This window comes from Papaver somniferum, chromosome 10, assembly GCF_003573695.1.
Source record: "Papaver somniferum cultivar HN1 chromosome 10, ASM357369v1, whole genome shotgun sequence".
In the NCBI taxonomy this organism is placed as follows: domain Eukaryota; kingdom Viridiplantae; phylum Streptophyta; class Magnoliopsida; order Ranunculales; family Papaveraceae; genus Papaver; species Papaver somniferum.
The window spans coordinates 92,422,008-92,449,885 of record NC_039367.1 but is presented as its reverse complement, the minus strand read 5'-3'; the positions used below and the strand labels follow the sequence as shown (position 1 = coordinate 92,449,885).

General features: G+C 39.3%; 2 protein-coding genes and 1 pseudogene across 5 annotated transcripts; all 3 read left to right on the top strand.

The window, feature by feature from the left end:
- The first annotated feature begins 500 nt into the window (after window positions 1–500).
- Window positions 501–3,675, top strand: LOC113317702. Of its 4 annotated transcripts, none has more exons than XR_003343872.1 (4): window positions 501–714; window positions 854–923; window positions 1,053–1,230; window positions 1,427–3,675. XR_003343872.1 is itself a non-coding variant. In XM_026565848.1 (4 exons), the coding sequence occupies exons 1-4, from the start codon at window positions 639–641 to the stop codon at window positions 2,376–2,378; spliced, it is 366 nt and encodes a 121-aa protein (XP_026421633.1). In that variant the 5' UTR covers window positions 501–638; the 3' UTR covers window positions 2,379–3,675. The 4 variants fall into 4 exon arrangements, 1 of the variants encoding a protein (XP_026421633.1); XR_003343871.1 differs by having other exon boundaries at window positions 501–781; window positions 879–923; XM_026565848.1 differs by lacking the exon at window positions 1,053–1,230 and having other exon boundaries at window positions 1,427–1,636; window positions 2,369–3,675.
- A 3,366-nt stretch (window positions 3,676–7,041) lies between these two features.
- On the top strand, window positions 7,042–9,734 carry LOC113319647 (cell division control protein 48 homolog E-like). The gene is made up of 2 exons (XM_026567892.1): window positions 7,042–7,178; window positions 7,275–9,734. The coding sequence occupies exon 2, from the start codon at window positions 7,299–7,301 to the stop codon at window positions 9,732–9,734; it is 2,436 nt and encodes an 811-aa protein (XP_026423677.1). The 5' UTR covers window positions 7,042–7,178; window positions 7,275–7,298.
- A 12,341-nt stretch (window positions 9,735–22,075) lies between these two features.
- On the top strand, window positions 22,076–24,875 carry LOC113315945 (annotated as a pseudogene).
- The last annotated feature ends 3,003 nt before the right edge of the window (window positions 24,876–27,878 follow it).

Below are 27,878 nucleotides of genomic sequence, written 5' to 3'. Positions count from 1 at the left end.
AAGATCAATATAGGTAAATCAACTTACAAGATACCTCAGGAGATCTTCATTGCCGGAGCTCTTCACCAAAGCACATATGAGAAAATGAAGAAGAAAAAGAATAGATCGAGAAAATGAAGAAAAAATGGATTTGGTTACTGCTTTTATACACTTAAGGGTGTTTTCGGTATTTAAAAATACGTCCTCATATGTTTCACACGTGTACAGGACCAGGGGATAAAGTTTTAGGTCCAATTTTATTGTTTTCTTTTTATTATGAACCTCCAATTATTGGACTTTAGTGGGTGGACCTGCCACTAACTAAAACCACTGTAATAATACCTATAGGTAATTCCTACTTTTTAAAATCCAAAGATAAATACAACCGATGCTTGGTGTCTTACAGTCTTGTTGAGAAAATATGATCTTTCCGGCCCAACAGTTGAAGTCAAAGAAAGTCAAACCAGATGCTGTAGTTTTATAGTCTTGTTTTTCTTCTTGCGGGTCACTGCTCACTAGTTTTGTGTTCACCTAGAAATTTTTTATAGTACTTCTTCTTTCGTGTCGTTCGAACCCCAGAATACTCTCATCTCTTTTCCTCAGAAACCCAAATTCAAATTAGAGATGGAGGAATTCAATGAGTTTGATTATTCACTTAGATGATTTGCATGAAGCATTCGTTTGCTGTGGCTGCTCATCCATATTGTATTCTCTTTTACTCCCATCACGGGCTGGGTAAGATGGAGTTTAATATTACTGAAGATTGTGATAACAAGACTGTTTGATAGATTATTTGAGCCAGGTGATTTCCAGTCACTTTATTTTCATCTTAATCAAGTTTATAACCTTAAATGTTTGATGAAATGCCTAATAGAGATTGAAGAGCTTATCATTAACAGCTTCAAAGCCAACGTCACTCTGAAGGCTGCTGACAGCTTCAAGAGGTAAGCTTTCATTTATATATGCAAAACCATCTTTAGAAGGTTCTTATCAGTTATTTTGTTGTGTTGGGTTAATGTAAAATTTGAATTTGTTAGAAAGGATATAACTTGAATTATTATGTGTTGTTATAGCTCTAGGGAATGAGGTTCCAAACTGTCAAACAACCTTAAGGTGAACTATTCAGATAGCCATTTACATGTAAGCGTGTTGGTCATTCTGCAGTCAAGTGTTTCTTTAGATACACTACTCCAAAATCGAGTGACAAGTCTTTGTAGCAAGCTTTTTCTGGCCTACACATTTTTGATGCAGGTATACTTCTAGTAATTGGATAGCTGACTCGGTTTCTATCTATATATCAAACTCACTAGTGATTCCACTTTGCAAACTACTTTTTTCTGATTTCCAACTGAAGGATGTGTTTTTTGTTCCTAAGATATCACACTATTTATTATCATTTGGTAAGTTCACTAAAGATATTCTGTGTTATCTTGTGTTATCTCCTTAGGGTTATGAAATCAAGGATCTCAAGACTGACAAGCTTCTTGCTAGGGGTTCCTAGCTCTGTGATACCCAATACTTCTCATACTTCTTTTTCATCGGCACAAAAGATCAGGGCATCTTTCTCATGCTATTCTTCACAAGCTTCAGTTCAAAGAATTAATTCAGTTATCATCTTCTTCTTCTCAGGATGGATTGTGCCACTCATATCAGTTAGGTAAGCACAAACGTGTTACCTTTCTCAATTTCAAATAGAACTACTTCTGCACCTCTGCAATTGGTTCACTGTGATGCACGGGGACCTACTTCTACTTTTCATCTGACTGTAGCTGCTACATTCTCTTTATTGATGATTTTAGTAGGTATAATTGGTTATATCTAGGAAGCTTAAAGCAGATGCTTTAAATTGTTTCGAACATTTAAAGCAACAACTGAAAATTTGTTTAGCTGCACAATTGAGATTGTTTCAGTCAGATGGTGCTTTTGAACTAGTTTAAGTGAAATTTAGAGAGTTCATAGATGAATGTGGCATAGTCATTTCATGCTCTTGCCCATATACTCAGCAACAAAATGGCCTAGCTGAGAAGATTCGTAGGCATGTGACTGAAGTAGGTAATACAATTTTTTTCTTTTCAAACATCTTTACCTAAATCCTTATGGATATAATCATTCCTCACTGCAGCATATATCTCATTAATAGAACTCCTAAATTACTTGGTTATGAATCACCTTTTGAGATTTGTTTAACAAGCAACCAGATTATTCCTTTTTAAAGCCTATGTATGTGCTTGTTACCGAAAGTTAGTTCCTTGCAGAAAGGATACTTTGTGTGTGTTTTTAGAATATAGTTTGTGGCATAAATACAGGTGCTTTGATTTGGTTACCAAGAAGTTCTACGTCTCTATACATGTGGCCTTTGATGAGAATCTTTTTCCTTTTGCAACTGCAGTCTCAATTGATTCAGCTATACTTTCTGTTCCAGAATTCTTTTTACCTGCTACTTTACAATCTCTATCTAATATGCCAGAAGTACTCCTATTCCTCAAGTAGCCAATTTACCTTCACTTCCAGACATTGTTAATCTACTCACCACCGTTGTTACTAGGTCTAGATATGGTACTAGAAAAGCTAAGGCCTTACCTACAATTTTTGTTCCTCATTTTGCTTCTAGATATCATATTCCACTGCCTTCACTTATATTTTGCCGACCCCTGTTGAGCTAAAAACAGATAAAACTGTTTCTAAGGATCTTAGATGGGTAGAGGCTACGTCAAAAGAATTTCAGGATCTACAGACCAATCAGAAATGGATGTTGGCTCCATATTCTTCTTCTATAAATGTACTTGGATGTAAGTGGGTGTATAAGAGGAAGAACTTAAAGCTGATGGGATAGTTGATAGGTTTAAGGCCAGGTCAGTGGCTAAAGGATTCAATCAGGAGGAAGGTGTAGATTGTAGCGAAACTCTCTTGGTGGTAAAACTTTGTATTTTTCTGGTGTCGGTTGAATTTATGCCTGCTCCTAGGGCAAGTCGTATGGTTTTAGTTTACAAAAGTCTGAGGTTTCCTTACGGTTGAATTGGTTGTGGAATCAAACTGGCTGCTGGTGATTTTTCTTTATCTGGATGACTGGATTTTCTAATTTAGTCTGAGCTGGATGCCCTGACACCAGAAAATCCACTGCTGGGTATTGTGTATTTTTGGGTCATTCCTTGGTAGCTTGGAGCTCTAAAAGGTTGCCTACTGTTGCTAAATCTTCCTCAGAAGCGGAGTATAAGGCCTTAGCTTTGCTTGCTTCAGAAGTTCTATGGATGTCCTACTTATAAGATGAGTTGAACATCAGTTATTCAATTCATTTTCAGCTGTTCGTGATAACATCAGTGCAAAATGTCTAGCTGAAAATCCAGTTTTTCATGCAAGTTCCAAACATACTGAGTTGGATTATCACTATGTCGGAAATTTAGTGACTGCTGGTTATGTTGATATCTTTACTAAAGGACTTACTTCACCAGTTCTGTGTGGTCATCAGTCCAAGTACTTGTGCTTAGCTTGAGGGGGAGTATTATTAACTGAAGAATTCTCTTCTTTTGTATTGTTTTAATTCTGTCCATTCAATTGTGTTTTTGCTCAGTTTGTTAAGAAGAGTCTGATTCAACCAGGTGACAAGTCTGTTGAAGCTTGTTATAATGGTCATCTGTTCTCTTGTCCTCTGTTTGTGACTTCCGTCTCCGTCTCCTGTATTTTCTTATCCAATATCATTTTAATAGAAATCTCTGAGCAACTTTTCTCACAACCCCCTGTAACTAAAAAGCTTGTGCAGGACTTAGTAGTATGTCATGCTTTTTGTTATGGTTATATAACGGATTGCAACTGCCTACTCTGAATCTATCAGACTGATGGATGTGGGAACAGTTTACTTGCCGGATAATCTCAATATTGCATTATCTTTCTGAAATAGCTAAAGGCAGGAATTGATAGATATCAAAGGAGTGATCAGACTGAAAAGGAATATATTCATATGAATGAACTACTAAGAAATGTCAGAATCAAAAACATTACACTGCACATATCTAAAATTATGAACGCAAAAGACTGCACTACAAATTCAACATTTAGTGCATCTACATTACATTACATAGATTTTTTAAAAAAAATCAAAAACATTGCAGTCAGCACTAGTCTTTTTCAGCACTTGGTCATATTAGTAAATCAAACCTGCGTGGTAATAATGCAATGGCTGGAAGTCAATAACGTCAGGAAAAGGCGCTAACACTGTATCATCAGCAGCAGTATTAGTATTAGTTAGCCCGGGAAGATTAAGCCACTCATCTTGATCAAACTTGTTATAATTGAAAAAATCCATAGATGATAAAAGTGGAAGAGGGGGGAATTCATTCATCGTAACCATATCATCTTCATTACAACCCTTTGCCATACCAAACTTGGGCTCCAAATTCCTTTCAATGTTTTCAACAGATAGATCACTTAACTCCTGATCGATAGTAGTAGTTACCCCAGGAAGATTAAGCCACTCATCTTGGTTAAAACTATAATCAAACTCGTTATAATTAAAAAAATCCATAGATGATGAGAGTGGAAGAGGCATCATTAGCATATCATCTTCATTACAACCCTTTGCCACTGATTTATTCTCCTCCATTGATTGATTCTCTTCTTTAACATCAACATTGCACAATCTCCTCATCTTGTTGTCATTCACACATTGATCAGAATCAACAACTTCTTCATGATCAGTATCCCTTTTTCTTTTCCCTGCTGTTTTTGGATCAGATGATTCTACCTTTCCCTGATTCAAGAAATCCATATTTTCTTTCATCAATCTTCAATTTCTACTTCTGAAAAAAGAAAAAAAAAAAATTCCACGGAGTATTGTAGAAGAATAGGAAAGAACAAGCAAGGGCGTCGGCTTTAACTGGGACTTAGGAAGTAGAAAGAGGACTTGTAGCTGTATGCAATGGCCATTGAGGGGTTTTGTCTGCCAACACGTTGTATGTGCTCTAAACCCATTGAGACCTGTTTGGGCTGAGTAAGTATTGTACTTTTGTCCTTATAATATTTCTATACTTTTCATAGTGATAATGTACTTTGGACATTTCTTAATTTTAATTGGTTTGTCCTAACTGATTTCTTTTTTACATGTTGGGTATTGTTGCAGGTATTGTGACAAGTATTATTGGGTTGGCAGCTACAAGAGAACATATGCTCCAGAATTCAACCCATTGTTGGGCCCAAAAGACTATGAAAAGGTACATTATCACTATGAAAAGTCTTTGACCCATTCTTGCTTTTGTCATTATCATTTGTTGTGCAATAAATAAAATACCCATTCTTTGTTTTCTTCTTCTTATCCAGACAACATTGAAAGACATGATTAAACCTCCAGTGAACATCAGAAAACCAGGTAGACCAAGGGGAAAGAGAATTAGAGCATATGATGAACCTCCACCACAGGAAAGAAGAGTAGAAGATGCAAGAGATGTGGAGAACCAGGTCACTATGAAAAGACCTGTGCTGGAAGAGCAGTTGGTTCTAATTCAAAGGTACCAAAGGCTAGAACCCGTGTTGATGGTGATACTTTCACAGCTTATGAATCTGGTCCATCAAAGAGGAACAAGAAAGCTGCAAAAGTTGTTCATTGTTCATATACAGGTCAAAGTACCAGTGTAAGGGGTGCAACTAAGACCAAATCCAATAGTCAGAGCTGTGTTGGTGAATCATCTAAGCAAGCTGCTGCAAGATCTGAAAAAGGTGTTAAGGGAAAGACAAAAGCAAAAGTTGGAACTTCTCAAACCTCATGTATGAATCAGAACTTCAAGAAGGTTGGTACAGTTAGCAACAATGTCAACTTCACAGTGTCAGATCCAAAGAGCAAGAAGAAAACAAAGAAGTATATGAAGATCTGAGTTGGTTATGTTGATTGAGTTTCATTTTGTGTAGAAGATACGTATGTTGGAAGTTCCTTTTTCACTTTGGATTGTTGGTGCAGTTTTTTGATAATGAAGTTTGAGACAATGTATGTTGGAAGTTTCTTTTGCATAACATTTTCAGATTACAACTTCTGTTTCATTACATTTTCAGATTTTTCTTAAACTCATTACATACTTCTAGTTCTTTCCCTTTCAATGTCTCTTTTGTTTCAATTACAAGTGCATTTGAAGCCCATCTGAAAGCATCACAGTCTTTTTTCTTACATACCAGATATGCTATATTCAGATTGTGTTGATTCTTACAAACCTTTAGTTCTAACTTTGAATTGCAGTTTTGTTTGAAGCAGGGGTGACTGTTTAATGGACAATTATTGAAACAGTGGTTCTCATCTCCACAGGCAATGCAGCTATGTTGGCTTGGAAGCTTGATTTGAAGTGATGTAGATGGAGAAGAAGCAAGATCAAACCACTCAAAGTAGTTGCAGGTGGCATTCAAACATTTGAAGAAGGCCCTTCCATTTGTTTGATCGGTTTTAGATCTCAATAATGCTCTAACTCCATTACAAGGTACATGTTTGCACCTTGAATATACCCAGGGACAACTCTTGGTTTCATGGTCTTCTTTGTCACACATATCACACTGCACCTTGATGCTGTTAGTGCTGTATTTTGATGAAGGATGAACACCACCAACCATTTTTAGATCTGAATGAAAATGAGACAAAGAAGAAGATATGAACTTCTATTACTGATTTAACCTCTTTAACTATTTATTTGATGCTGCCTAATAATTTGATGCGCCACCTTTTTAGTCGTTTGTAGGTTATATACCAAATGCCGGAAGTCATTTAACTATTTATTTTAGCTAAAAATTAATATTGGATGGTTTCCGTCTGTAGTTCCGTACGCATGCATGGCCATAATAAGAGTTCTCGGCAATGATCTTTTTATAGAATTTGTTTGCAAGGAATCAAAAGAATAAACATTTTCAAATGCTATATTGTTATTTAGTGGCCAGTGCACCATGCATGCATGCAGGAGTTAAATCCACCGCTTGTTATTTAGTGGCCAGTGTATCCTAGGCACCATGCATGCAGGAGATGAATCCACTACGTTAAATAAATTTTCGTAAACATAGTCGGATTCTATTTACAGGAGCAACTCACCCTTGTTAATCAAGAATGTTCTGGAATAAAAAATAAAGCCTTACCGTTTCATAACAGGAAATTGAAATCAGAGTTATACATGGAATTATAACAGAGTTATATATGGAATTATATTACTTCACGTACAAGATGCTGTTATTATAAATAGGTACCACTACCTCTCTTATTTTTCACATTAAATTTTTCGTATTCTTTCTCGATCTCGCTCTCGCTCTCGGTGTTTATTGATTTTCTCTCGCTATAGGTATTGAATTGAAGGTATACTAAGATGACTAATCAAGCTGAATCTTCTGCTTCTTCGAAGGGAACGAAGAAGGATTTCAGTACTGCAATTCTTGAACGAAAGAAAGCAGCAAATCGGCTTATCGTTGATGAATCAATCGAAATCGAAGATGATAATTCCATGGTTTCCATACATCCTGCAACAATGGAAAAGTTGCAGCTTTTCCGTGGCGACACCATCATGCTCAAGGGAAAGAAAATGAAAGATACAATTTGTATCGTTATAACCGATGATACATGTGAGGAACCGAAGATCAGATTAAACAAAGTTGTTCGATCAAATCTTAGGGTTAGATTAGGTGATATTGTTTCAGTTCATCAATGCCCCGATGTGAGATACGGAACGCGCGTTCACGTAATGCCTGTAGAAGACACCACTGAAGGTCTTACCGGGAACCTCTTCGATGCATATCTAAGACCTTATTTCCTGGAAGCATATCGTCCAGTTAGGAAAGGCGACATGTTCCTTGTCAGAGGAGGAATGAGAAGCGTAGAGTTCAAGGTCGTTGAGACTGATCCTCCAGAGTATTGCATAGTTGCTCCTGATACTGAGATTTTCTGTGAAGGGGAGCCCATTAGAAGAGAAGATGAAGATAGATTGGATGAAGTTGGGTATGATGATGTTGGTGGTGTGCGAAAGCAGATGGCTCAGATCAGAGAGTTGGTGGAGCTTCCACTTCGGCATCCACAGCTTTTTAAATCAATTGGTGTTAAGCCGCCAAAAGGGATTTTGCTTTATGGACCTCCTGGAACTGGTAAGACATTGATTGCCAGAGCTGTTGCAAATGAAACCGGTGCTTTTTTCTTCCTTATTAATGGACCAGAAATTATGTCTAAGTTGGCTGGGGAGAGTGAAAGTAACCTTAGGAAGGCATTCGAGGAAGCCGAGAAGAATGCGCCATCGATTATTTTCATTGATGAGATAGATTCAATTGCTCCAAAAAGAGAGAAGACGAATGGTGAAGTTGAGAGGAGGATTGTTTCTCAGCTGCTGACACTTATGGATGGATTAAAGTCTCGTGCTCATGTTATCGTTATGGGGGCAACAAACAGACCAAACAGCATTGATCCAGCTTTGAGGAGGTTCGGAAGGTTTGATAGGGAAATCGATATTGGTGTTCCTGATGAAGTTGGACGTCTTGAGGTTCTTAGAATCCATACAAAGAACATGAAGCTTGCTGAAGATGTAGAATTAGAAAGGATTTCAAAGGATACTCATGGGTATGTTGGTGCTGATCTCGCAGCTCTGTGTACTGAAGCTGCACTTCAATGCATTAGAGAAAAGATGGATGTCATCGACTTGGAAGATGAAACAATTGATGCTGAAATACTCAACTCCATGTTTATTACCAATGAGCACCTCCGCACTTCTTTAGGAGCAAGCAATCCTTCTGCATTGCGTGAAACAACTGTTGAAGTACCCAACGTCACTTGGGAGGATATTGGTGGGCTTGATACTGTTAAGAAGGAGCTTCAAGAGACTGTGCAATACCCGGTGGAGCATCCTGAAAAGTTCGAGAAGTTTGGCATGTCGCCTTCAAAGGGAGTTCTGTTATATGGTCCTCCTGGTGGTGGGAAAACACTTCTGGCAAAGGCCATTGCAAACGAGTGCCAAGCTAATTTCATCAGTGTCAAGGGCCCTGAGTTGCTGACAATGTGGTTTGGAGAGAGTGAAGCTAATGTTAGGGAAATTTTTGACAAAGCCCGGCAATCTTCACCTTGTGTCCTCTTCTTTGATGAACTTGACTCTATAGCAACTCAGAGAGGAAGTAGCGTTGGAGATGCTGGCGGTGCTGCTGATAGGGTTTTGAACCAACTTCTAACTGAAATGGATGGAATGAATGAAAAGAAGAGAGTGTTTATAATCGGTGCCACGAACAGGCCAGATATAATTGATCCTGCATTGCTGAGACCAGGCCGTCTCGATCAGTTGATCTACATCCCATTGCCAGATGAAGCTTCTCGGGTTCAGATCTTCAAGTCCTGCCTTAGGAAATCACCTGTGTCCCAACATGTTGACTTGCAGGTCCTTGCTAAGCACACTGAAGGCTTTAGTGGAGCTGACATTACAGAAATTTGCCAGCGTGCCTGCAAGTACGCAATTAGAGAAGATATCGATAAGGATATTGAGAGGCAGAAGAAGAGCAACGACAATCCAGAGGCAATGGAGGAGGACGGGGTTGAGAATGAAGTCCCCCAAATCACGGCAGCTCACTTCGAGGAGTCGATGAAATATGCAAGGAGGAGCGTGAGCCACAAAGACATACGCAAGTACCAGGCCTTTTCACAGACCTTGCAACAATCAAGGGGCTTCGGAGGTGACTTTAGGTTCGCTAATACATCATCATCTGGAGGCACCACTGCTGCTGAACCATTTGCTGCTGCTCCTCCTGCTGAGGAGGAGGATGACTTATACAGTTAGTTATTACCACAGTTTCTATGGCATTTATTTTACAGTACTAGTTTATTTATTTTATATGGATATAGGGTATAAAATATAGAGATTGGATTCACTGTTGATATTATAAATTCCATTCTCCCAAAGCTGAAATGCCAAAACCCCCTTTTGAGAATTTTAATGTATGTTCTGTTCCTGACAGTTGACACCCACACCAAAATGTCCATGATCATGTAATGAGCTTGTTACTTATGGAGAACATAATTTATGCAGGCAAATCAAAATAATAAGCATACCAGTAAAACGATACCACAGAATTCCCAGTTTTTTAAAGACAGTAGCAGTTGCACTCAAGAATTAACAGAAATAAGCTTAAGGCATTGCCTTGCCTTGCCAAAAGTAAACCACACAGTCTTAAATTAGCGCCTAATGAAGTCTCTAGACAAAGAAAACACCAGTATCTATTTATATGAGGTGGGTACTTTTTGTTGCCGGCCAATGCATAATGATGTGTGGCGAAGCTCTTGGAAGTGCTCTTAGCCGACTCTGAAATTGCTTTCGCACACTATCAGGAGAGTCAATAGCAGAACGAGGATGCAACACCAGTTTCTTCAAAACCTTTGCATTTTTAAGCAAAAAACTCAGAAGTTTGAGCTCAGGATCACATGCTTCCTCTTCTTCAATACTGACATACTGAAATACAATCCTGCGACAAATTATGCCAATTTACTAATGCTAATGAAGTTTTATCAATTACCATAACTCCTGCTCAATCTATAACATGACATTTTAAATTGAGCTTGTACATGTGCGAGAGCAACAAGGACATATTGCAAACCCTGGTAGAGTACCTTACAAGGACCAAGCATGATCAAATCTGGCTGTTATCAGAGCTGCACATTAATTCCAGACATCACGAGAAGCAAAACGGCGGGTAGCAGCATAACTTGTAGCATTATTTGTCAGTGGAATCAAATAAGGCCGTCACTAGTGACAAGAAAAGGAGGGCTACTAACGCATTGACGAGGAACGAGAGACTGCCCTTTTGATGAGGAGAATCATTTTTGTTAGAATAACAATGAACAAGAGCAACAATTTAAAAAAAAAAAAAATTGTTATGAAGTAATATAATTCCATATACCCAGGGACAACTCTTGGTTTCATGGTCTTCTTTGTCACATATATCACACTGCACCTTCATGGTCTTCTTTGTCACATATATCACACTGCATTTTGATGAAGGATGAACACCACCAACAATTTTTAGATCCGAATGAAAATGAGACAGAGAAGAAGATATGAAGAAGATATGCTTTTATTGGAGATAATCCTGTCGTTAGGTACTGTGGGGGCCACATTTTTACTGACACGTGGCAAAATCTATGACGTGTGCAGTGTACAGTTATTCCTTGCTTTGCATCATATATAACAACAATTTGATTTTGCATCTTTTTTATGATCATCTTGGATATTACAAATCAAATCTTAAACTGTAATGCGGCCTAAAATGCAACTGCAAAAGGGAAAAGTGCGTCTCCTGTTCGATTCGAATGCTATAAACTACATCTATAAACTTAGCCTTCTCAATGATCTCCTACACCAAAATCTAAGGAAGCAGCTTCATAGCTTGATCGCAGTTTGCTTCAGCTGCATTAAGAGCTTGTAGATTTGCTTCTCATACACCAAATTTATGTAGCTAAGTAGGCAAGTATATTCCGAGGAGCTGGCATTGACTTCCATCATGGCCAGTTTGCTAGTCCTGCGTAAGATGGGTCCTTAAGCAGAATGTGATTGGATCGCGAAAGGTGCGAAGGAAAGAGATTTTGGTTCTCACTACCAGGAGAGCACCAGGATCGAATACCACTGCCTAAGAGCAAGTCTTATGGTGGAATCCATCCATCTTCCATCTTCCACGCCACCTCAGCACTTGGAACTGTGGATGGAAGTGCAAGTGTAATGGTGGAACACGGAAAATGCTAATAAGAATAGCGTAAAACGCGAATAATAATAGCGTAGGAAAAACGCTATTAAGAATAGCGCTTGACTTTAGTCAACGGTCAAAACGCTATTCTTAGTAGCGCCAAACGCCATTCTTAACAGCGTCCAACGCCATTCTTATTAGCGCCTAACGTTATTCTTATTAGCGCTTTTTGATTCTATATCCAGTAACACCATCGACCCCTTCTTCTTCTTCCTCAGTTCATCTTCTAGTGAAAAAAAAAAAGAAAAACCAAACCTAAAACCCCCTTGTTTAATTCTCAGAGCATGGCTCAAATCAATGAAATTGCTTCAAAGGGTTTGTCCTCTGCTTCATAAGGAATCGAAGCATACTTAAATTTCTCAATTTGATTGAGAATCCAAAGAGAGGTTAGTTGAATTATAATTTGAGTTTATTTTATGGTTTGATGAACTGTTAGGGCTTTAGATGATATTATTGTTGATTGTATGCATGATACTCGATTGTATGATGAATGATAACAATTTTGATTCTAAAAATGACGAATTTGACATGTAACTAGGGTTTCAGATGATGAACATTGTATAATTTAGAATTTTAGATGATGAACATTGTGAAATTGACATGAGATAATGAATTAACATGTTTTAGTTACATTATGTAAACAATTTAAGTGCATTGTGTGACTATATTGTTTTTATTTGATGATTTTGTATAGATTATGGATATGGATGTGTATATGATCTTGAGTTCAAAAGAACCGGATGAGAAACATATTTCTACAAGTATAAACCCACTTCATACACAACATGATATCACGTTTAGAAGTAATCTCATAATCGTGTGGTGGTTCATGAAAGTGCTAGTCAAGTTCTTCAATATTTCGGCCTTGCTAGATTTTTTGAAATTAGAATTAAGAGAGCTGATCAACAACTAGCTTATGCAATAATAGAGAGATGGTGGTATAGCACCAATTCGTTTCATTTCCCAAACTTTGAAATTGGCTTCACTCTGTTAGATTTTGTTCACTTAACCGGAATTCCTATTGGAAATGGTCGTAGAATATTGGAACATGCCGCTACAAGTAGATGGAAAAGTAGAGAAAATCAACAACTAGAGGATACCTACTTTAAACCTTTGCATGGGTATGCACACTACAACAAGCACTCACCGGAATTCCTACCGATGTTTACCCACCAGAAGAACAACTTTAGTCTTTTTTCGTAAGAATTCGAAGAACATCTTTAGTCTTTTTTCGTAAGATTTCGAATGAACTTGGTTGCAATCCTATAATTTCCAGATTTTAAAATTAAGAAAAGCGCAAATAAGAATAGAGTTTAGCGCTATTAAGAATAACGCCAAACGCTATTAAGAAATGCGTTTCATTCCTAACCATTAGATCTGTAACGGCTCCTTCTAATCAACGACTCACAAAAAAACGCCATTAACAATAGCATTTCAACGACTATTTTTTTGAATTCGAAATTTTCCCTATAAATTGATCACTTCTCAGATCAGACCAAAACCTTTCAATCTCTAGATTTTTCTCCATCTTCTTAAAGTTCATTGCAATTCAGACTTTTTTTTTTAACCATGGCAAAATATCTTACACCCGAAGATGTTGCAATCACCAAAGCTTGGATAAGCATTACACTTGATGGTGTTGCCGGAGTTGATCAAAAATCAAACCAGTTTTGGGAGCGGGTATTCGATACCTATGTAAGCATCTTTGGGAAATTGTTTATAAGTTGTAAAATAGATTTGGTACCTTGAAAAAAGATATCAAAAAATGGGTTAGTATCTTAAGAAATTTGCATCGAAACAATGCAAGCGGATGCGGAATTGATGATCTTGTAAGTTTTATTAAGATTTCTTAATGTATATCATTTTATTTTATTGAAGGATTTCTAACTTGGGTTATTGTTTGTTTTTTGTAGGAGAGAAAAGCTAGATTGGAATATAGTAAGGTTCGCAAGGGAAAGCCTTTTCAAAATGAAGAGGTGTACCGACTTTTCAAAGCCCATGTTCTCGGATTCAATCCCGAAGAAATTGATCCTACTCAAAATATGGAAGATGAATCGGATGCTCCTAGTGTTAATGCTTCAACAAGTAGTTCTAAAGCAAGAAGCGACCCAAGATGGCATGAAGAGGATGACCTTCGTCGACCAACGGGAAAAACGGCTCAACAAAGGCAAGCTTCGGAGCTAGCGGCCATCAACGACGGAACCGAGCGTCTTTTGAAACATTTTAGTGAAGAGAATGCAAAGAAGATGGCAAGATTGGATGGACAAGAAGAATATTTATTAAATATTGCAGAGACAAAAAAGAAATCCGTGGATTTGGCTTTGGAGAAACATGAACTCGAAGTGTTGGATGTGGTGGTTGAGACCTTGCCGGAATGGAAGCAACAATTTATGTTGGATAAACAAAATAAGATTTTGGAAAAACATGGTTATCCTCCTAGAACACTTGGTTATCCTAGCACTAGCAATGTTCATCATTTCAATATATGAAACCATGTAGCTTATGGAACTATGTAGCTTCAATTATGTTTTTTTCTTCTTTTTCAATTTGATGTAGTGGAATTAATGTAGTTGAAGTGTTTTTAGTATCAATCAATTTTATCTTCTTTTTGATTTGATTTGGTTCAATATATGAAACCAAAAAACTAGTTTGTTCAAGAGGAAAAAATGAGAGACTAGAAAAAAAAAACTAAGTATAGGATAGGAGAAGTAGAGTGGCTCCTGGATGTTTTTTGTGGTTAGCGCAATTAAGATTGTATTGTGCTTTATATGACTCTGTGTTATATATAATACAGTACTTGGAATCTTGCACAGATAAACACCTAAAAAACACCATGCCAACCATAATTTCCCCCATAAAACGTCTAGCAAACAACACATGATTCTTGTATACTTTTCAAAAACAAATTGAGCAAACCATGCTAAACATCTCAAATTAAATAGGAAAGTACATCTGGGTGTGAAGGGAATTGATAAAGCTCTAAAATATAAGCAACTGCAGAAACCAAACCCAAATATTGGAATATAAACAGATTTAGGCCCGTTTTTCAATCCGATAGACAACCATAGGCCTGTTTTTTTTGAATTTGCAAATCTAGGCCTCCATCCATGTTTCCATCCAAATCCATTTCTTTTGTCAATTTCTCGGTCAAAAAGGTCAATTTCTCATCAGACGAGATGAGTTAATGAAGCGTAATTACCCCTTTTCCCTCTATACACGTGGAGGCTATTAGGTGTAGATTAGACACGTGTTGTAAATTAGCCACGCTTAACGTACCCATTTTCCCTCTAAACACGTGTGATCCAAGATACGTGGTGGTCATCCGAGATGGAAAGAAAAATGGAAATCTAGGATTAACTCACTTCGTAATTAACGACCCCATCATGAGATCTTAGTCGTTTATCTGAATTTCATTGGATCTCGATGTTTTTTGACGGCTGAGATGAAATAAACATGCGGGAAAAGATTAAAGTACAGAGAAAAGTTCTTTCACTTTCTCTATTTTTCCTTCTTCGTCTCTCCATTTCTTCCCTCTCTCCGTTTTTTCCCTCTGCAACTAATTTTTCTTTTTCTCCAATTTTCTTTCTTCTTTGCAATTTTCTTTCTTCTGTTACTGTGTAAGATGGGTATACCTAATAGATCAAAGAAACTACTAAGTAAGATGGATTCAGAGACTGAAGAGAAGATGGATAAAATAAAAAAAAAACAAAGAAACGGCGAGGTAGAACACGAACTGAATGGTAACAACGAGACCCTTATTGTATTTTTAGGGTTTTTGAAAATTTTCGATTTCTAGGGTTTAGGAAATTTTCGATTTATAGGGTTTATGGGTGTTTCGATTTCTTTGGGTTATGGGTATTTTCGATTTCTAGGGTTTATGGGTATTTCGATTTTTCTGGGTTGTGGGTATTTATGATTTCTAGGGTTAGGGTTTATGTGTTTGATTTTTAGATGATTCTGTTGATTTTCGTTTCTCTATGAATTGACCCTTGATTTTTCTAGGGTTTGTTTGTGTTAGATTTCTAGGGTTTATTTGACTCTGTTTATTACTCTGTTTTTCACCTTGTTTATGTAATATGATTTATGTTCATATGTTCATATGTTGATATTTTGATATGTTGATAGTTGCTGAGAATAGCTAATATGATTTATGTTGTAGGAATGAATCTGCAAGTGTGGAATGATGTTGATAATTGTTGTTGAATTGTTGTTGTTGGATGATGCTGATAATTTGAATTATGTTTCTTGTAGGAATGATGTTGATGTTGACAGGATGCCTTTCAGAAGCTTTAAGGTAAATGTGATAGGAACTTGCCATAGTTTGGAGTTTAGGGACTGTGCTAGAGAGGATATGGGACTTAATAGGTTGAAGGACATGATCAGGCCAAAGCTGAGACTGAAGGGTGATGAGAAGATAGACATATTGTGGTCAGATGATCTTTGTACTCCCACGTCACTTGATAAAGAAGAAGAGTTCAAGTCTTTGTGGGATACTACTAAGTTTGATGAGAATGGTTGGATTCAGGTTTATTTGCAAGTGTTGGATGGTGAGGTTGGTACAATTCCTCCACACAAGTACTTTACACCAGTAAAGAAGACACCCCCAAAGAAGGCTGTATCCAAAATAAATAGCACACCAAATCAAGCAGCAATATCTGAAGAAACTCAAGCAGCAATATCTAATCATGATTGTAGTACACCTAGAAGTTCAAGAAGAAGCCAAAGGCTAGCAGCATTTTTTAAGAAGCAAATTGGAGGAAAAACTAAGAAGAAGTTGTTTGTTGAAATCTTAGATGATGAAGTATGTGAAGAAACTCAAGTAGCAGAGTCAAATGTGGATAATGACATGCCTATTCCAGAAGCTTATGTTCCTCAATTCTGTGAATAACCAACAAAGACAAGTTTAGCTGAAAACATGCCTTATCCAGATGAATTTGTTCCTCAAAGCACAACACAAGCAACTATGGTAGAAGAAGAAGAAGAGTTTAATCATGATTTCTGGGTTGAAGCTACTACACAAGCAAGTGTTCTTGAAGATATTTACAGATTGAGTGAAGAATATAAGAAGAGTGATGAGTTTGGAGTTCAACTTCCAAATATTGAAGAAGATGAGTGCCATCCTGATGAGGATATCAACAATGTCCCTGGATATGAACAAGAGCTTAAAGATGATATGGAGTACAAGAAGTTTTTGAAGAAGGTTGAGAATGGGTATTTATCTGACAAGGGAAGTGACAGTGAGAGTGAAGGTGAAGGTGATTCTGATAGTGTTGATGGGGATCTAGACTTGGTGAAGTTGAGGTGGAAAATGAAAAAGAAGGTAATGATGTTTCTTTACATTTGTTGTTTGTCATTTTTGTTGATTGTTATATTTGTTGTTTATTGCAAATGGGTACTAATGTTTTTGTTTTCTTACTTTAATTGCAGAAGACCATAATGGGGACTTATTGGATTATGAGTCTGAAAAGGAACAAGAAGGTGAAGATGATGTTGTTGGGGTGGAGAAGGCTTCGGTTGAGTGTAGTGGCGTTACACATGACAATTCAGAGTTTGAGAAGGAATATGCAGATCACCTTACGGAAGAAGATAATCAGGATATGTTCCCAGCTGAAGATCAAGAGTCATTGAATCCAAATGACCTCATAGTTGGAAGTAAGTTTATGAGTAAAGAATCCTTTTATGCACATGTGAATAACTACTGTATCTGAACAAACATCAGACTTATGCTACTAAGAGTTCCACAACCAAGCTGAGGGTCAAGTGCATTCATTGGAGGACTCAAGAATGTCCAATGTTCATTTATGGCATGGTCAATAAAGGTGAAGGTAAAACTTTTACACTTAGAGGCTTTATTGTCACTCACACCTGCAATGGTGACAAAGATGACTTGAACAAGCTTGCAACACCAAAGTATGTAGCTGACTGGTACTATGAGAAGATGAAGACTGAGCTTGAAAATAATGAACCAGTACCATGTCCATATGACTTAGCAACACAATTCAATAAATCCAGGAAAGTTAATATAAGGTATCATATTGCATGGAGAGCAAGGGTGAAGGTGTTGGAGAAACTACATGGCAGTTATGAGAAGAGCTACTCACTGGTGCTTGCATTCTATGAAATGGTCAAGGTATAACATTTTCTTTAAGTTTTTGTATTTTTGTAATTATCTCAATGTCTTTGTTTGACAACACTTTCTTTAAGTTGTTTGTATTTTTGTAATTATCTCCTAAAAATATTGGTTCATGTCATTCTGTTTGTAGAGGACAAATCCAGGCAGTATAGCAACTTTTTCTTATGGAACTACAGACAACACTTTCTTGTCCATGAAAATTTGCTTCAAACCCACTATAGTTGGATTCTTGTCTGGTTGTAGAAAGATCATTGGCCTTGATGGATGTCATTTGAATGGGAAGTTTGGTGGTGTGATGTTACATGCAACTGGATTGGATGCTCAAAATGGATTAGTTCCATTAGGTATGATGGTATGCAGGAATGAGACAATAGAGAATTGGAAGACATTCTTGGAGGATTTGAAGAAGCTGCTGGGTGATGATCATGAGTTTACCTTCATCTCTAACAAGCATAAGGGGATTTTAGAAGCTGTTGATTATCACTTTCCCTTGTTTGAGCACTTTTTTTTTTTTACTCGGTCAATAAAATAGAATAAAAAGCGAAACTGTACAGGGATCAGGCTAATTTTGCGCTAAGCCAAAAGGCCGCACGCAAAAATAACCTAAAAACGATAGTAAACCTCTCCAGGCCATTCAACAGATTGAATAAAACCTGGCCTACCCTCATAAAACTCATAATGATCCTCAGCCAACAAACATGCTTGTTTAGCCGAGGCATCTGCTGAAAAATTAGCCTCTCTGAAGCTATGAACATAGCTAATATTGTTGTAAAAAGACTTCGCTATTTTCCATCTCTGCATTATTTGCCACGGTAACTCTCCTTTTTGAAGAGAAAATATGCAACTCATCGAGTCCGATCGGATACACAAGTTCTTCACATTCCATCTTTGAGCAACCACAGCACCATAGATGACCGCACAAACTTCAGCATAGAAATTAGTCTGCCAACCCAAGCCCACGCATAAAACACCCAAAACTGACGAGCTGGAATCACGAAAAACAACACCAGAACCAGCTTGGCCCGGGTTGCCAAGTGATGCACCATCACAACAGATCATAAGTTCACCAGGATTTGGAGGCGACCAAGTAACTTCAATTGGATCAGAGTGATCGCAAGATCTATGCTTCACTCTAAAGAAATTAACAATACGCAAATCATCCAAAGTATTATGCATATGGCCCTTCATTTTAATAGAGTTATCACGAATTACCTGATGAACTCTACCTTTAAATTCCAGCCAACGAACCCGCATGTTCTCAAAATAAGCTTTGTTACGCAACTTCCATAACTCCGTGACTATTGCCAGATTAGTAACAAGCCAAAGGTCTTTTATCATTCTACTCCGGCCCTTTTCCACCTTGTAAGATGTCACGAGATCCTCATTTGGTTGAATCTTAAAAATAGCAGCTGCCCAATTCCAAATCCTCTTAGCAATTTTGCAATGCCAAGTGATATGGCTAACATCCTCGCAATCATCCCTGCATAAACGACACATAGAAGGCATCTCCCTACCTGTCTTCTTCATAACATTATCATCGGAAGCACAACATTGTTTATGAAATAACTTCCAGTATTGAACACTCAAAGTAGGATGCACAACACTTCTAGAGAAAAGAGCTGCAGTTGGCGACACTTCAATAGGCCCACGGATGGCGTCCTTGGCAGACTTGACAGAAAAAACACCTTTACTGTCCAAGTCCCAAATCTTATAATCATCACCACCACCAATAAGAGGCAAATTATCAACATCAATATTGCAACGTATCATCAAATCTTTAGTCTTTGGAGGAATAACCCAAGAGCCATCAACAATAATGTCACTAACTTTGGCCCTAAAGTCATTAGGCCCCTTTGTTGTAATGCCAAGGCGGCTTGCAATTGAAAAATCAGCACACCAATTATCAAAGAATAAGGAAGTATTAACACCGTTACCTATAATTGAGCGTGTATGGCGTTGCAGAAAGGAATGAACCAATCTGATTCCTGGAAAAACCGAAGAACCCAACTTATAATCAATCAAGTTGCCACTAACCTTGAAATATTTTGCTTTCAAGAATCTGGCCCAAGTCTTATTAGAGTCACGAATCGAAACCCACAACTTCATAAGCATGGCCCTATTAACATCATTCAACTTCTTTAGCCCAAGCCCACCTTCATGCCTAGGCCGGCATAAATCATCATAAAGGACCGTGAAATGTTTGCGTTTCTCAGTATCACCAGACCACAAAAAATTGCGGATGGCCCTCTCCACCGTCTTGATGGCCGTGCAAGGCCATTTATACACAGCCATGGAATGAAGCAAATAACTAGAGATAACTGATTTTATCAAAACTAACCTGGCTTGAAAAGACAAAAGCTTACCCTTCCAACCTGCCAGCTTATCCATAATCTTTTCCATGACCTGACGAACATGAATATGACGCACAATACCAGGTTTCAATTGGATTCCCAAATACTTATCCGGGAATAGCGCCCTCTCCATGCCCATAAAGTTTGCAATAGCAACAGCACGAGAATGTCTATCTCCGCCATAATAAAATTTGCTTTTGGCATAACTAACATACTGCCCTGAAGCACGCTGATACATGCCAAGCATCTCCTTCAAATTCTGCAGACTATGAAGATTACCTTTACAGAAAATAAGAATATCATCCGCAAAGAGTAAATGAGTTGGGGCCACACCTTTCTTACTCACCATGTGATGCATACTTCTAGCAGCAAACAACTTTGAGAGATTGCGGCTCAAAACATCTTCAATAAGAACAAAAATCAGTGGGGAAAGAGGATCACCTTGACGAAGACCTCTTGTGATACTGAAAAAACCTTCAGGGCTACCATTAATCATAATAGATATACGGGCAGAGTTAAGAATGTTAAGCAACCACGAACACCAAGCCTCAGAAAAGCCATATTGACGAAAAACTTCAACAACAAACTCCCAACTAACCGTGTCAAAAGCTTGGGCTATATCCAATTTAAGGCCAACATTACCATGCTTCCGTTCAACACTAATCTCATTGATCAGTTCCGAGGCCAAAGCTATATTCTCATGAATATTTCTTCCTTTCATGAACGCAACTTGTTCTTCAGAAATCAACTTATTCAACACCGTGCCAAGCCTGGTCGCCATAATCTTTGTAATGATTTTGAAGAAGAAGTTGCTTAGACCGATTGGCCTATAGTCCTTAATAGCATCAAACTTATTATTTTTTGGAATTAGAACAATAAAACTAGAGTTAATGCCATTAGGAATTTTCTTCATCGCCCAACAGTTAGCAATAGCATTAAAAAGATCTCTAGAAATAATGTTCCAACAGATTCGAAAGAAAGAACCTGTAAAACCATCAGGGCCAGGTGCAGAATCCGCTCCCAGATCAAAAACCGCTTCTTTAACTTCGTCCAAGGATGGGATAGCATCCATAAAAGTACTCTCATCAGCTGGGATGCTCTCATGCTCATAATCAAACAAGCTCGGATCGATATTAACAGCTCCACCATTGAACTTTGCACGATAGTGATCAACAATTTAATCTTTTATTTCATCCTGCAAAAACAAAGTAGAGTTAGTAGAAATCTTCAGCTCGGAAATTGTGTTTTGGCTCATCCTCATTCGAATGGCATTGTGAAAAAAACGAGTGTTTTGATCACCATCCTCCAACCAACTAGTTCGCGATTTGTGTTTGAGCATAGTGGCCAGTTCGGAACGCACATCATCAACAGCTTTCCTGGCATCAGCAACCTTCAAAAATTGGGAGCTCATTTATTTCCATTTATTTTAAGTTTTGTTCTGTTATGTTTTAATCATTTATTACCCCTTGTAGTACATCATTTATTTTGTACAAGTGTATCCTAGGCACCATGCATGCAGGAGTTAAATCCACCGCTTGTTATTTAGTGGCCAGTGTATCCTAGGCACCATGCATGCTGGAGTTGAATCCACTACGTTAAATAAATTTTCGTAAACATAGTCGGATTCTATTTACAGGAGCAACTCACCCTTGTTAATCAAGAATGTTTTGGAATAAAAAATAAAGCCTTACCGTTTCATAACAGGAAATTGAAATCAGAGTTATACATGGAATTATATATATGGAATTATATTACTTCACGTACAAGATGCTGTTATTATAAATAGGTACCACTACCTCTCTTATTTTTCACATTAAATTTTTCGTATTCTTTCTCGATCTCGCTCTCGGTGTTTATTGATTTTCTCTAGCTATAGGTATTGAATTGAAGGTATACTAAGATGACTAATCAATCTGAATCTTCTTCTTCTTCGGAAGGAACGAAGAAGGATTTCAGTACTGCAATTCTTGAACGAAAGAAAGCAGCAAATCGGCTTATCGTTGATGAATCAATCGAAATCGAAGATGATAATTCCATGGTTTCCATACATCCTGCAACAATGGAAAAGTTGCAGCTTTTCCGTGGCGGCATCCACAACTTTTTAAATCAATTGGTGTTAAGCCGCCAAAAGGGATTTTGCTTTATGGACCTCCTGGAACTGGTAAGACATTGATTGCCAGAGCTGTTGCAAATGAAACCGGTGCTTTTTTCTTCCTTATTAATGGACCAGAAATTATGTCTAAGTTGGCTTGGGAGAGTGAAAGTAACCTTAGGAAGGCATTCGAGGAAGCCGAGAAGAATGCGCCATCGATTATTTTCATTGATGCGATAGATTCAATTGCTCCAAAAAGAGAGAAGACGAATGGTGAAGTTGAGAGGAGGATTGTTTCTCAGCTTCTGACACTTATGGATGGATTAAAGTCTCGTGCTCATGTTATCGTTATGGGGGCAACAAACAGACCAAACAGCATTGATCCAGCTTTGAGGAGGTTCGGAAGGTTTCATAGGGAAATCGATATTGGTGTTCCTGATAAAGTTGGACGTCTTGAGGTTCTTAGAATCCATACAAAGAACATGAAGCTTGCTGAAGATGTGTAATTAGAAAGGATTTCAAAGGATACTCATAGGTATGTTGGTGATGATCGCGCAACTCTGTGTACTGAAGCTGCACTTCAATGCATTAGAGAAAAGATGGATGTCATCGACTTGGAAGATGAAACAATTGATGCTGAAATACTCAACTCCATGTTTATAACCAATGAGCACCTCCGCACTTCTTTAGGAGCAAGCAATCCTTCTGCATTGCGTGAAACAACTGTTGAAGTACCCAACGTCACTTGGGAGGATATTGGTGGGCTTGATACTGTTAAGAAGGAGCTTCAAGAGACTGTGACATACCCGGTGGAGCATCCTGAAAAGTTCGAGAAGTTTGGCATGTCGCCTTCAAAGGGAGTTCTGTTATATGGTCCTCCTGGTGGTGGGAAAACACTTCTGGCAAAGGACATTGCAAACGAGTGCCAAGCTAATTTCATCAGTGTCAAGGGCCCTGAGTTGCTGACAATGTGGTTTGGAGAGAGTGAAGCTAATGTTAGGGAAATTTTTGACAAAGCCCGACAATCTTCACCTTGTGTCCTCTTCTTTGATGAACTTGACTCTATAGCAACTCATAGAGGAAGTAGCGTTGGAGATGCTGGCGGTGCTGCTGATAGGGTTTTGGACCAACTTCTAACTGAAATGGATGGAATGAATGAAAAGAAGGGATTGTTTATAATCGATGCCACGAACAGGACAGATATAATTGATCCTGCATTGCTGAGACCAGGCCGTCTCGATCAGTTGATTTACATCCCATTGCCAGATGAAGCTTCTCGGGTTCAGAACTTCAAGTCCTGCCTTAGGAAATCACCTGTGTCCCAACATGTTGACTTGAAGGTCCTTGCTAAGCACACTGAAGGCTTTAGTGGAGCTGACATTGTGTACACATATATCTCACTATCGGACACGTGTATACAGAAAGGTACGTGGAAAGCATGCAAGCCAAAACATCAAAACATGATGCGTCACGAAGCACCAAATAAACCCCGAGGAGTTGCTTTATCTCATCCCCAGAAGAGGGGCTAAGATCAACGGTGGAGAGAAAGTTAGCTGACACGGACTGACAGGGGCAGAAGACACTTGTCTGACACGAGCAGACCCCTCAACTACCCGCATTAAACACTCTGAGCAGTGCACGTGTCGACCAACCTATGGAACGAGCGAAGATGCCTCCGCGGGATCGAGGGGGAAACGCAGACCTCCGCGTGATGGACGCAAGGACACGAGAAGATAAGGTTCCAACGGTCTTCAGAGATGGGTCCCACGTTCCAACCTTATAAATACCCAATCTCCACAAAGAGGAGGGGGGATCGAAAAACATCAGGAGAGAAGGAGAGAGAGAGAGAGAGAGAGAGAGAGAATAGTAAGGGTAAGTTAATCCCTTAGTGGAGAGAAACATGTAAACCCAAAGTCATTCAACTATTCGTGTAACCGTGAATAATATAGTAGAACAACAAACCCCGTGGATGTAGGCCTTAGTGGTGAACCACGTAAACCTTGGTCTTATTTATATTTCAGTACTTTACATTCATTTAGCTCCGCACGTATTTGCTTATATGTTTTGTTTTCCTTAAATACTTGTATCCCATGCATGATCGCCACGCACGGGGAAGTTGGAGGAGGCCATGATAAACCCGAAGGTTTTGAGCCAATGAATCCACATCAGGGTATCATCATCGTAATCTCTTTAGACGTTAATAATTGATTGTGTGCATTCGGACCCCCACGTAGTTCGTGTGTCCACAGACATTACAGTAATTTGCCAGCGTGCCTGCAAGTACGCAATTAGAGAAGATATCGAGAAGGATATTGAGAGGCAGAAGAAGAGCAACGACAATCCAGAGGCAATGGAGGAGGACGGGGTTGAGAATGAAGTCCCCTAAATCACGGCAGCTCACTTCGAGGAGTCGATGAAATATGCAAGGAGGAGCGTGAGCCACGGAGACATACGCAAGTACCAGGCCTTTTCACAGACCTTGCAACAATCAAGGGGCTTCAGAGGTTAATTTAGGTTCGCTAATACATCATCATCTGGAGGCACCACTGCTGCTGAACCATTTGCTGCTGCTCCTCCTGCTGAGGAGGAGGATGACTTATACAGTTAGTTATTACCACAGTTTCTATGGCATTTATTTTACAGTACTAGTTTATTTATTTTATATGGATATATGGTATAAGTTTAGTGAATGCTGGGGTTATTGTCCTAATCCGTCGGATTTACAATTTTCGTAGTTTTTTATACTAAGGATCGCCTTTAATAAAACTTTAACCCGTATTTTATAGCCTGCGGGTATTAATTCCCTCTTGAAAAATTGTATTTCGCCAACTAACCCGCTTCACGCGGATATTCCCGTTTCTGTTTGAAATAATTTGTACAGAGAGAACGTGTTGTGAGTAAAGAAGGCAAGTTTACGCGAGATTTCGTTATCAACAAAAGGGCACGTGATGGAGAAGACGCAGGAAGCAGGAAAATCCAAAGCTTTGTCAAAAGAAACACCCAGGACAACCCCGATCATCACCCGAAGCAAGCAGAAAGGAGATAAAACTAAAATGACCAATCGAAGGCAGGATACCGCAGAAATCACTTCACCCATGAACGCTAATTCTGTTGCAGTGGCGGCTCTCAGAGCAGCAACGATAAAATACGGGGAAGCTGCGGTAGTCCCGAAGGCTGCGGAGGCTAGCAATACCTTCGCCATGAGTCAACTTAACCAACCAAGGGAAAGGGTGGATGAATCCAGAACATTCCAACCCGCGCATCTGCTAACCTTTGGAATGCCGCTAACAAATAACCAGAATCAAACCATACCGGCGGCTCTGACATCGCAGAGGAGCGCTCACTCCAATTTGGAAACACCAGCAACAGAAGCCGAACCCCTGCCACCTTTAGTACAGACCATGGAGGAGGGCGGCGCCACGGCTGTAGCGGCACGCGCGGGGACTCCCAATCAAGGGTCCAACCAATCACACCAACTAATGGCTGAGCTCGAGGAACTGAGGAGGAACCAACAGGTTTACGCAGAAGCTGTAGCTCTGTTGGCCAGAGAAAATCAAGATTTAAAGGAGCGGATTGCTCTAAGCACGAAGACCAGCCAACAACTTGATGAAGCAAGCTCCAAAGCACCAGAGCCAAACCAAGACTATAGAGTCGTCCTAGCGAATAATGAAGACGCGACAAGGAGACATAGCGTATCCGACCCGGATTATGACGATGGAGAGTCAGACGGAAATGAGCTGAATAATTTAGAGCACCAACGCGCAATGGAGGAACTGCGAGATGAGATGATGGCAGAGATCAGGCAATTGAAAAATAAACAAGGTGGGGGAAGGTTAGAAGAGGTCATGAGAGAAGCTAACTCCACGCCCCTAACGCATCGCTTGGCCAACACCCCTATTCCCCTGAAATGCCCTGTCCCGACGTTCGAATGCTATGATGGGTCCAGCGACCCTGCTGCACATGTTCGGTACTACAACCGTGTCTTAGCTAGATGGGGACAGAACGACGCCGTACTCTGTAGATACTTCCCGTCAAGCTTGAAGGGATCGGCGTTATCATGGTTTGATAATCTGCCACCAAACTCCATACACTCATACGACCAACTCGCAGAGAAATTCTTAAGAACATACATGTACAACAAGACTGTAAACACCGGGATGGATAAGCTCTTTTCACTAGCAATTGGCTACAAGGAAACCACGAGGGAATACACAAACAGATGGCATAGGATCTGCCAAGCCATAGGAAGCGTGGACCCAGTGGTAAGCATCAATTGCTATAAATGGGGCTTAGACCGAATGAGTCCCCTATTTGTGGAAATTCACGGGAGCGTGCCCAAGACAGAAGGCGATCTCCGAATAATTATCGAGAAGCACGCTCGACTTGAAGAAATTCAACGGGAAAACCCGAGGGCATATCCGCAGAGGTCTCACCGCACCAATTCAGCAGAACAAACCAATGGGGCCAAAAGGGGATGCTCAGATGAGAGACCTCACGAAGATAGAAAGGAACGGAGGGATGAACGAAGAACAGGCGACCGAAAATTCGAAGATCAAGTTTACACGAAACTCAACGCTAGCTATGCTCGTATCCTACGAGAGATCAAAGGGAGGGAAAACTTAGAATGGCCATGGTCTAAGGGAAAGCAGCCCCCGAGATCCGAGAAGTCTAAAGATTACTGTGAGTATCACTGTTTCAACGGACACCAGACCGAAAAATGCAAGAACCTTAAAATAATGATCCAAAAATTAATTGATGCGGGAGAGCTCAAACATTACATACGGAAGGAGGTTACCGAGGACAGATCCAAACGAACCAAACCAGTCCAACTTCCGGAAGAAAACCGAACAATCAACACCATCTCGTGTTCCGAAGCCACAGGACCCTCACTCACAACACAGATTGGAAAAAGGTTACGGAAGCAATTCGAAGATCGCTGCGAGTTATATAAGGTCGATGGGATAACGGTGGACGAACATGAAAAATGGATGGAATTTCCTGTCATCTTCGATGCCGAGGATATCGAAGAAGATATGGAAGACCATAACGATCCCTTGGTCCTAACATTACCAATAGCTGGATGTAACCTCAAAAAGATCCTCATAGACGGGGGAAGCTCTGTGAATGTCCTATTCTATGATGCATTCAAGCGGATGAAGCTCCATGATGAACAATTGATGACCTCTTATCACACCATATACGGATTCAATGGAGCGGCCACGAAGCCCTTGGGAGACATTGTGTTACAGGTTAACGCAGGGCCCATGAAACTGGATACCCGATTCAGTGTGGTGGATACCCCTTCCCCCTACAATGCCATTATTGGACGACAATGGGTACACAAGCTCAAAGGAGTTGCGGCAACATACCACCAGTACCTCAGATTTCCAACACCTGAGGGAATAATGGAGATCAAGGGAGATCGAATCGCTACGCGAGAATGCCAGGCCACTCAGGATCATATCAACAATGAGCAAGAAGAACAGCGAAAAATCCGAAGAGTAAGAAATCAAGAAACCACGAAAGAGAAAGCCGTAGACCTATTCCTTAAGGAAACTACAGGAAAAGGCATGACGAAAGAGGGTAATGTCCGAGGCTCGGAAACAAGTAC

Bases quoted from the DNA above. Each gene is read 5' to 3' on its own strand.
- LOC113317702 (XM_026565848.1), top strand. From the start codon at position 639: ATGATTTGCATGAAGCATTCGTTTGCTGTGGCTGCTCATCCATATTGT. The intron at 715-853 runs GTAAGATGGAGT...AATGCCTAATAG, and splicing joins TTACTCCCATCACGGGCTGG to AGATTGAAGAGCTTATCATT. The intron at 924-1,426 runs GTAAGCTTTCAT...TTATCTCCTTAG, and splicing joins GCTGCTGACAGCTTCAAGAG to GGTTATGAAATCAAGGATCT.
- LOC113319647 (XM_026567892.1), top strand. From the start codon at position 7,299: ATGACTAATCAAGCTGAATCTTCTGCTTCTTCGAAGGGAACGAAGAAG.